This window comes from Syngnathus leptorhynchus, chromosome 10 (assembly GCF_054491065.1).
Source record: "Syngnathus leptorhynchus isolate UIUO chromosome 10, UIUO_Slep, whole genome shotgun sequence".
Lineage (NCBI taxonomy): Eukaryota > Metazoa > Chordata > Actinopteri > Syngnathiformes > Syngnathidae > Syngnathus > Syngnathus leptorhynchus.
Window position 1 is genome coordinate 7,468,634 of NC_141204.1, and position 9,979 is coordinate 7,478,612.

Consider the following 9,979-nt stretch of genomic DNA (forward strand, 5'->3'; position numbering starts at 1 on the left):
CTACAGACTGTCAAAAGCTTTTACTGGAAATAATAAGGGGAGAGCTGGAAATGTTGAGTTGGAATTGCCAAATATATTTTTTTGGGGAAAAAAGATTCAAAAGTGGCTTTGTTTGAGCGCTGCAAAATAAATGTGCGCAAATTGTGCTATATTTGTGAGTGCACTAGAGTAGAACACATCATCATGATGTGAAAAAGAGGAGAAAAGGGGGGCGGGGTGTCAGCATCATGACCTCCACTGCTGGTTGCACAGAGAAGCTCTTTGGCCCCACTGGAGTGTACGTCAGCAACTCGGCAAACCACACACACGCGTGCGCGCGCGCGCACTTGGAAATAAATGAAGCTGCCTGAACTCTTGGACCAGTTTCACACATTCGGCGTGTACGTGGAGGTTCGATCAGAAGTACGTGAGAGGACAGCTTGGAACTTTAACGCACGATATTGTCTTGACTCACCATAGGAGTTGACTTTTTGAACTTTATTTTCACGATCTCACTCCTGGATTTGCGCACTCGTTGTTGCAGGACTTTGAAGGACAGGTACGACGATGTTCTCCGCGCACCTGCACCGGTTCGTGTTGAAGTGTTTCCTAGTTGTGGCGTCGGTTCGGATCGTGCAAGGAGCAAGTTTACCTCGGCCGCCCTCCTCAGGTGAACTGAACCAGGATGTGCTCCTCCAACATATGTCCAAATTGCATGAGAGATGCAACAAGGAGCAGCGTCTTAAAGAGGGCAACACGGCCAGGAGCTTCAGAGCAAGCCAAGGTGAGTGAAATGGAACGAATTTCAGGAAAAGAAATAAAAAATCAAGTAAATAATTCCATTCTATTTTTATTTACTTCTAATTGTCACTGTGCCAACTTGTTATTAAAATACACTATATCTAAGAGCCATTTGCCTTCCATCCATTTTCTATACCACTAATCTTTATTAGGGTCAGAGGTGAGCTGGAGCCTCACCTGGGTCCAACCTGGATTGGTCGCCTCCCGATCGCAGGGCACATACTGTTCGACACTCAATAACACACTCGGACAACTTGACAATTTGAAACTAATCCATACAAGAAGGCCAGAGCCCAGATTCGAACCTCTCACCGCAGACACCGTGCCGCCACTGACCTAACAAAACGTGCTCGATAAACCCAAAACATAGCCAAAGGAATTAACATTGCATTGTGTTTATTATTGTGGCTTTAGTTTCCAGTCGTGAAAAATGAGGTGAAAAGAGAATGGTGCAATAGCATTCCAAACCACTGTTAAAAATAAAAAATAAAAAAGTATTGTTAGAATTATACCACAATTTTTTTGGGGGGTTAATGTTGTATTATTAGCTCATTGATTTAAATGTCCCTAAGGGCTCCCTGACTCAGCCAAGCGCTCTAAATAGGTGTGAATGTTTTGGAACAGTCTGAGAATGCATTAAAATGATGCTGCGGCAGCTGCCTCCTCTCTACTGAGGGTCCGATCCATTATCCACAGATAAAAAAAAAAAAAATGCCTGTGATACCCCCGCGAGCCATGCCCGACTTGGTGTCTGCTTGGACCGCAGAGTGGCGCCTCAGAGTGTCATTGTCATGGATTCTGTGTTTGTGTTGTGGCTCCAGGACATGTGTGACTTCACGTAGCGGAGCCAGCTTAGTCACAGCACGTTTGATGCTGTTTTTATAACTCATTTTATATCCCATGTACTTCTCACATAGCGTAACATAACAGGCGCGTATTTTGACTGCGATGGCCTGGTGTAATCTAAGGAGAGATGTGAGGGACTTCTCACAACAATGAAAGAGCTGTTAAAACAGTCGATTGTGTCGCCGTGCCTGCATGGGCAGAGGGTGCAGGCTGTATTAAAAAAAAAAAAAAAGCTTAGAGCGAAGCTTGAGGTAAGCATTTCCATATGCAGGCTAAATCTGAGGTAATGTATATCTCCTGAGTCAGTCCATACTTCCGTTGAACTCTTACACAATGAACAATAAGTCTGCTGTTGAAGTTAATGTTCATCATGAATCTGGAGAGCAAGCTCCTCAACTGCCACCCACATCCCCCAGAGTCTGGTTCCTCTTACAAGGGCGGCTTCTGCAGGCACAACCCGGCAGAGCAGGATTTTAAGGGAACGTTTTTAATTCACCGTGTGTGAAGTCCAATTTGTTATCCATTAATACATCTCGTCTATGTGTTTTGGCATGACTTTATCAACTTTTACAGTCTAAATTGAAGTTCAAATGAGGTTTTGTTGCGGGGCAACCATTCCATTCCTATTTTGGAAAAGATTTTTATCAACATAAATTAACTATCACAGCGAACTTGTCCAAAATCAACTTTCAAGACTGATGGAAACAAATATTGGCTGATATGGCCACGTTAAAAACATGGAAGCACCTGTCTGTTGAAAAACAATGTGTTCTTGTGCGATACTGTTTATTTTTAGATAAATTATCAAAATGTGGCGTAATCAACTTTTGCCAGTATAAAAAAAAAAAAAAGAACATTTGGTAAGGCTTCATAACAAACTTTGGCCGCGCATGAGCTGTCATCTACCTTTTTGTGGCCTGCGCGGAACAGGCAGTTCCAAAAAGGAAGTCACAATGTAACAAAAAAGTGACTCGGCCAAGTTTGGAAATGGGAAGCGATGACAGTGACATGCGTACTGATTGATGGATTGTCTTTGCAGTGCCCTCTGACCTCAGGACAGTCTACCATCTAAACCTCACAACCCTGCAGGACTCTGAGGTCATCCTGTCAGCCACATTCCACTTCCTGCTAGGACGGCTCTCTCCCCAAAAAACGTGGATCTGCAAACGCTTCAAGAGCGCATCCTGCCGGTCCTCGGGCACGCAGCCCTCTCCACTTGTCAGCCTGCTCCTTCGCGCTGTCTCCTCGGGGTCGGGAGTCAGTTCTGGGTCATCCGGGTCGTTCCTAGGTAATGTGACCTTCCACCCCAACAGGAGAGGGGTGTGGCAGATGAAAGACGTGACCCAGGTCATACAGGAGGCGAGGGATAAGGGTCACCGCCTGGTGTCAGTGGAGTTGGACTTAGGGCAGCATTACAAAGCAGAGGACTCAGGCGGGGCCTACCTGTTAGTCTACGCAGATGACCTAGCCTTGGTAGAACCTAACAGTGTGTACCCAAGTCTTCAGAGATACGACCCGTTTTCCAAAAGCGACGAGCCCTCGCGGTCCCCCGACCTCTTGTACGGACCCAATTTCTCACCACAGTTGAAAGGACGTGTGAGGAGGGAAGCAACGTCTCTCCCAGACTCCATCCGGAACAATGAGCTGCCCGAGGTTGACTACAGAACCGATGGATACAGGAAGGACGACCTTTGGGAGAGCTCATGGTATCCGGCCCTCAAAGCCAAACCGAAGGCTGGGAAGCAGGAAAAGAAACGGAAAAGCCACGAGGAAGGGGGCAAGCAAAGTAGAGGTGGACATGAAAAAGACGAATCGACGCAAAGAACATCAGACGGGTCTAAGTTTGAAGCCTCATCTGTGAGAAGATACAAAGAGGTGGATAGTCAAAGACAAGCGCAGAAACATGAGGTGAAGGATGTAAGGAAGCACAATAAGGCGAGTGCTCATGACTCCCGCTCACCTCTTTTGAATTTTGATGATGAGACCATGCGCAAGGCCAGAAGAAAACAGTGGGCGGACACTCGGGACCACGGCTGCTCCAGAAAGAACCTCCGGGTGGATTTCGCAGACATCGGATGGAGCGAGTGGATCATCGCACCCAAGGCTTTTGACGCCTACTACTGCTCAGGCACATGTGGATTCCCAATGCCCAAGGTAAGACACAGATTCCAGCTTACCTTGTCCCATTTGGTCCAATGGAAGCCACGTGACCTCAACCTCTTCTCTAACTATCGCCAGGTGGTGAGACCTTCAAACCACGCCACCATCCAAAGCATAGTCCGAGCCGTCGGGGTTATTTCCGGGGTTCCGGAGCCTTGCTGTGTACCGGAGAGGATGAGTCCTCTGGCAGTGCTTTACCGAGAAGAATCCAAGGATCTGGTGCTCAAGATGTACCCCGACATGTCTGTCCAGTCCTGCTCCTGCAGATGAAATGAGGATAGAACAAGCCTGATGCAAAGTGAAACGAAAAAAGACTTCCGGAGAATGAAAAATCACTTTTAGTCGTTCTGCTCTTTCTCTCCTTTCTACGTTTTCTGTGGAGACAACATTTTCAGGAAAGAATCAGTTTGTCCCAGTCATGTTCATAATGATAACTTAAACAGCAATTTCTCTATTTATACTTGTTTACTTTTGTACAGTTTATTTCAAGACATCCGTTACGCTACCAATTTTGGATGGAGAGAAAAAATATTCAATAGTCGCATCTGGAAATTCTTCTGCGCACATTCCCTCTCATAACACCTTTAAAGTATTACAATGAAAGCAGAAATATCTTCTTCTTTTTTTTTTTTCCAGTAATAAGGCTATAAGCTACTGTTTTAGATGTTTCTTTGTACATATGTGTTTAAATTATGAAAAGGTCAAAGGTAGCTGTCTATAAAGTAGAATAAAAATAGTAATTTAATCCAACACTAGTATATATTTGAAAAAGCATTTTTATCTGTGTTATTCTTTGTTCTATGCTTGGTTTGTGGTTGGGGGTTGTTGTTTAAACAAACCTAGTAGGCAGGCACCACTGTTCAAAAAGAAGCAACTACAAAGGCAGGAAGATTCCACTCCAAGATACCTTCCCCCAGCCTCCACAAGCCTCTTGACCTATTATTGCCTTCACCCCCCCACGTTTGTTGTCCACCAAATAACGTGACTGATGTGGCCGTGGTGGGTTAATGGAGGAAACCGCCATGCGCTAATTAAGACGTCAGACCCTTGAACTTCAAAACCTAGGAATCACCCAGGCACCCGCCCAGTCCTAAATACAGGATGTTCTTCTCAAAGGACTGCAAAAAAAACAAAAATCTTGAGAATTTGTGTTTTTAAGAGGGAGTCTTGGTGTCTGAAAGCAACAATGAAATGACAGAGGGTAACCCGCTTGATTATTCAACAATTATTACACTGCGGTCGCTTTGCCGTCGGTGTACAAAAAGTTGGCAATGAGTTTCACATCTGTTTGTAACAACAGAATGCTTTGAAGTTTGCCTTTGCCTACAGTGGATGGTGATTTAGTCTCCAAAAGACATTTCCTAAGCACTTGGGGACAGACATTTGTGTTTACTGCAGTCAAGCGCGCTCTCGGGAAGTGTGCATGGGCGTATCAACATTAACTGCTGTCATCCCAAAACACAAACTCTTACTGTTGTGTATCACTTTATGGAATTTTTTTTTTTAACAATCTCCTATACAGTGTCTACTGTCTATTATGAGTTGCTGTGGTTTTTAATATAAAATTGGACAACATAAAATTAACTTTTAGGAGATCCATGCAAATACCATTAAAAAAAAAAAACTCTAACGTCTGTGTACATTTATTTCTGATACTAAGGGACTGCACCAGTACTAATTTTATAAGGAAGAAAAACAAAAGCAAATATGTGTTTTGTGTCATTTCATGATGTATAGATTTAACTATACATGGTGTTGTGTCAGTGTTGTTTTAAATGTATTTTAATATACCGGAATAAAAATTGATGTATTTTATCCGGTGGTCATTGTAGTGTATTATTGCAACATGGTTGTATTGCAATATTGTGGTACATGAACTCAAGTGTTAATGTAACTTGAGATATTTTTCAGCTTTAAAGTTAAATGGTGTTTAAATTATAACGATGACAGCAATGACAAGTCGCCGTAAATCAAACTTACATCCGAGTTCATTTTTTTTCCCCCTGGTTTCCCCACTGATCCCTTTTACAGTCTGAATCTACAATTTGCTATTGCAACATGAACCCAGCATCAACCACAATCGGAGTCACGGGAGTGTACTTACAGTGGTCAATTCCAGTCGACAAAACCACAACGAGGATGCCAAGAAGAAATGAGCCAAGCCAGAAACCAAGAAGAAAATATTTGTTTTCCTGAAAATGAGAAACAAGAAACAAGAAATAAAGTCAATTTTAGGCCACAGGGGATTTTCTGTCTGGGTTAAAATGTTAATTCCTCACATGGTTGCTTAATTTAGAGAAATTAGGACAAAAGCTGATTGACCACTTAATAGAATAAATCCCAGTCTACGATTAGTATGATTACGAGGCTAGTACGGCAAGAACACTTAAAAGAAAAGGACTGTTTCGGGAATACTTTGTGGGATTTTCTTCCGTGTACTGACAGTGATGGGACACTTTAACGTCTAACTTAACTGTAAACATTTTTTGCAAAATGGGCAATGAACTCCATGGCTGGTTAATCAACTTACCAGTGTTGTGGTATAACAAATCAGTGAGGACCAACCAAGCATGCGTTCTATGTTTTACAAGTGACATTAAAATACACAGTGAACAGGCTGGAGTGTTTGCCTTTCCCTTCAACTTCAGACCTCCTTCATGCCTCATTGACCTGACACAGAGGCACCGATTTATATCCGCTTTTCCAAAGCTTGCTTTATTAAAGAGAAAGAAATAAAAAAATATGACAATACGACTGAGGCCCTATGTGGATTTGATTTAGATATGCCGACGAATGACAATTGTATCAAGACGCTGATTTAGAGCTCAGCCTGATTTCAGTTCACTTTTTCATTATGCTTGTGCAACAATTGTGGTCTCATTATAACAATTACTACAAATTAAGATATTTTAAAAAATTTAATCAATTCTTCCTAACGGAGGTTCTTTAAGATACAATAAATAATTTATTGTTCAAATGCAAAACTAAAATGTAGAGGTATTTAAAAACACACACACACACACACAATCAACACATTATTTCATGTTGACAAAAGTAGATTTGTAAAGGTGCAAACACACACATTGCATGTACAAAGCAGAAGGATAAATAATAATAATAATAAGAGGACCGCTTGGAGATATGCGTGACAATCATGAGCTGTCCTCTACATCTCCCATCTATTTTCCATCCTGAGCTCCTTAAGGCACCAAGTCATCAGCAGACCATCAACACACAGGCCTGAAGTACAGACAAGTGCCTTCGAGGTCAGCGTCCATGTACCTCTGCCGCCCTCTAGCGGACAAGGCTGTATTGGCCATATGCTATTTTATTACAGCTATCTACATTCACTGTTAAACATCAAAGTCTCGTTGTGAATCCTGGATTCTAAATCTATTAAATAGCGAAATCTCCGTAGATAGAAGAATACATCTTTTTTCTGCCAAGGGAGGTCTCAGTTGTGTGACGTCATGTGTCTGGACAGATGGTGACGTTCTCGGAAGTACTCGTGACAGATAGGACAGGTGAGCTTCTCCTCCCGCCTCCTCCTCACTTGGGACTCTGCGGCAAACTCCTTCTTGTGGTGGGAGCGCATGTGGAAGACGAGGTCAGAGGTCATGCGGAAAGACAGGTTGCACTTGGCGCACCAGTTTTGCACCGACACGCCAAAGGAGGTGAAGGTGGGCGGGAGGACCGTCAGGGCCGAGGCGGATTGGACCTGAGCCGTTCTTGACCAGTGCTCCGATGCGTAATGGAAGGCGGCGTTTAGCGTGACGGGGGAAGGCAGCGTGTGAACGTCATTGCTGAGGATGCTTGGAGCCATCAGGTTGTTGTATCCTGAAACGGTCCTAGGCGTGAAGGTCTCTCTCATCTCCTCCAGGACAGTTGAATGTATCGTTGTTGGGCTAGCCTGATGCAGTTCACCTTCAGAGATCCTCTTATTAGGTTTACAAAATGCGCTTTTCTGTTCTCGACTGCCGGAGTGGACTAAAGAAAAAGCGCTACCGGTGCTTGAGCGTAAACCGGAACTCTCTCCTATATCCGAATCCATCAATCTGTCATGGGTAATAGTCAATTTGGTTTCCCTCTCCTCTCCAGAAATAGCATTTTTACATCCCAAATGATCCACTTTGGTTCTGTCAACTTTTGTTTTCACGGGTGAGTCAGATGCATCTCCTCCAGCCTCATCCTGGAGTTTGTCCAGTTGGGTAATGTTGTCGTCATTTGAAATGTTCGTTTTTTCCAACAGGACTGTTTTCCTGCCTTTGAGGTAAACAGCTTCCGGGTATTTCCGTTTAGTCCCGGAAGGAGCATCATCATCGTCCTCGCTTTTTTTGTGTTCCAAATCTCTGGCGATGTTGTGGAAATCTGTTACACGCCGCTGCCTCTTGACTTCCACGTGCTTGTGATCGTGAATGTCACGACTCCACACGTGGCTTGAGATTTGGGTGCACAGGAAACGACAATGAGCCAGGAAGGGATATTCATTCTTGAACACCTGCTCACACCTCACGCATTTGAACTCTGCAAACACAAAAATATACAGTTCAAGTACACAAAACAAATTCTCCAATCGACAAGTTCAAAACAAGAAAACAAGTGCAGAGTCCCGTGACTAGTGAAAAAGCTGGCAAATAAGGAGTTTCAGTGAGGGAGCTTGTCTATGTGTGCATGAGATGTTTGAGGAAGCACCGGATGACTCCAAAACTGGCTCTTCTATTTATATATTAGCATTTCAAGCCCTGTGTGGATACATTTAAAGCGCTCCAATCTTCTGATGTAAGTGCTTGGTGAGTTTAAAAAAAATATTTGAGTTGGAGTCATTGAGAAATGGCAATGCTAAATATTAAGAATCATTTTTTTTCTCACCTTCACAGGAACCTCTGCTGGTTTCTGTGAAGCCCAGAAGGTAACACAGCTCCCGGTCGTACCACACCAGCAGTTCCTCTTCCTGGTGGACGTCCCTGGTGGTCCGCACGTAGAGTTGACCTCCTTTCAAAAAGGCCTCCGCGTTCTGTTCGTCTCCGTTGCGCGCAGCCTGCACCAGCCGGAGCCACGACAGCACCAAGGCGGAATTACGCATGGCTTCTGGGTCCACCTGTTGGCAATGTCCATTTAGCATGGAAAGCCTAGTGTGTTTACCAATTGACCAAAGCCAATTTACCTTGAAGACGCACGCTTTGACTCGTCTGTCACTGGATTTCAGTGCAATGAAAGCGATGGTGTCGTAAAATGTGTTTTGGAGCACGCACGGACCAAAGCTGGTCCCCGCAGGGATGCTGCGCGTCACCACCACGCTGGTGTGAAGCTCGGCGGCATGCTGCACAAATTTACCGTCACCCGGCCAAACGGACCGAGCTAGGAAGGCGTGATCCATCGTTAAACTGTAAAATAAGAATATGGTTCACACATTAGTAGATTCAAATGCAGGTTCAGAACGATCTGTGTTTTTTTTTTGTTTTTTTTTGTGGAGGGAAGGGGGGCATTTTTGTATTAAAGCGCCTACAATATTATCACCAAAATGATTTGACGTCAATAACAAACTAAACAAATGTCTTTCTAAAAATAAGAAATAATGTGATTTACATCGGCGTCCAGCCTTGCAATGGTGAAACGACGCGACGTTAAGCATCTCGTTTTGCAAATCGTGTCAATTGAGTCAAGCAGGCACAGCTAAAGCAGACTAAGATTCCAGACTACGGTCCTTTGTCTCAGTTTGTTTCACTCGGTTTCTTCTTTTGTTTCCTCCATCTGCCCTCAACTGTCTTCTCTTCTGTGCGTGCATTAAGTTCAATCGCAGGTTCTCCCTCAAAATAAAATAATGATTTGAATTGCCAGGATTCTGGCATGTTGTGAAAATCATAATAAATCCACACTGTCATTTGCTTTCTTCATGATAAGATCCGATAAAAGATTGCAAAATTGATGTTTGGTCTCACCTGCTTGACATGATGTTCTGTGACGATGTGCTTCCTAACTGGCGGTCCCACGATGAGCAAGTTATCCGACCGAGCGTTCAGATGCACTGTCTCCCCTTCCAAGCTCCCACTCCCACTTATCGGTGTCAGTCACGACACCCACTGGTGCGTGGCGCAAAGATGCAAAGGCGCAGGCAATTTCATGAATACCACCCACCCCCTTATCTAAATTACCTACTGATTGGTTTGCGTGTCTTTCCAGAGGGAGGAGACAA

At 43.9% G+C, this 9,979-nt stretch overlaps 2 protein-coding genes across 2 annotated transcripts; one reads left to right on the plus strand and one right to left on the minus strand.

The window, feature by feature from the left end:
* The first annotated feature begins 256 nt into the window (after positions 1-256).
* Positions 257-5,601, plus strand: gdf10a (growth differentiation factor 10a). Its single transcript, XM_085922011.1, has 4 exons — positions 257-402; positions 524-763; positions 2,666-3,780; positions 3,865-5,601. Exons 2-4 carry the CDS (start codon positions 547-549, stop codon positions 4,054-4,056), a joined length of 1,524 nt encoding a protein of 507 aa, XP_085778137.1. The 5' UTR covers positions 257-402; positions 524-546; the 3' UTR covers positions 4,057-5,601.
* Positions 5,602-6,519: 918 nt separating this feature from the next.
* znf488 (zinc finger protein 488) lies at positions 6,520-9,874 on the minus strand. Its single transcript, XM_085922287.1, has 4 exons — positions 9,726-9,874; positions 8,951-9,170; positions 8,656-8,884; positions 6,520-8,310 (listed from the first exon to the last, which is right to left on the minus strand). The coding sequence occupies exons 1-4, from the start codon at positions 9,734-9,736 to the stop codon at positions 7,241-7,243; spliced, it is 1,530 nt and encodes a 509-aa protein (XP_085778413.1). The 5' UTR covers positions 9,737-9,874; the 3' UTR covers positions 6,520-7,240.
* Between the last annotated feature and the right edge of the window lie 105 nt (positions 9,875-9,979).

What these genes read in the sequence shown, in the direction of transcription:
- gdf10a (XM_085922011.1), top strand. Translation starts at nt 547, where the DNA reads ATGTTCTCCGCGCACCTGCACCGGTTCGTGTTGAAGTGTTTCCTAGTT. An exon ending in GAGCTTCAGAGCAAGCCAAG is followed by an intron (nt 764 to 2,665) that starts GTGAGTGAAATG and finishes TTGTCTTTGCAG; the next exon opens with TGCCCTCTGACCTCAGGACA. An exon ending in GTGGATTCCCAATGCCCAAG is followed by an intron (nt 3,781 to 3,864) that starts GTAAGACACAGA and finishes AACTATCGCCAG; the next exon opens with GTGGTGAGACCTTCAAACCA.
- znf488 (XM_085922287.1), bottom strand. An exon ending in TCAAAGCGTGCGTCTTCAAG is followed by an intron (nt 8,885 to 8,950) that starts GTAAATTGGCTT and finishes CATTGCCAACAG; the next exon opens with GTGGACCCAGAAGCCATGCG. An exon ending in CAGCAGAGGTTCCTGTGAAG is followed by an intron (nt 8,311 to 8,655) that starts GTGAGAAAAAAA and finishes TTGTGTTTGCAG; the next exon opens with AGTTCAAATGCGTGAGGTGT.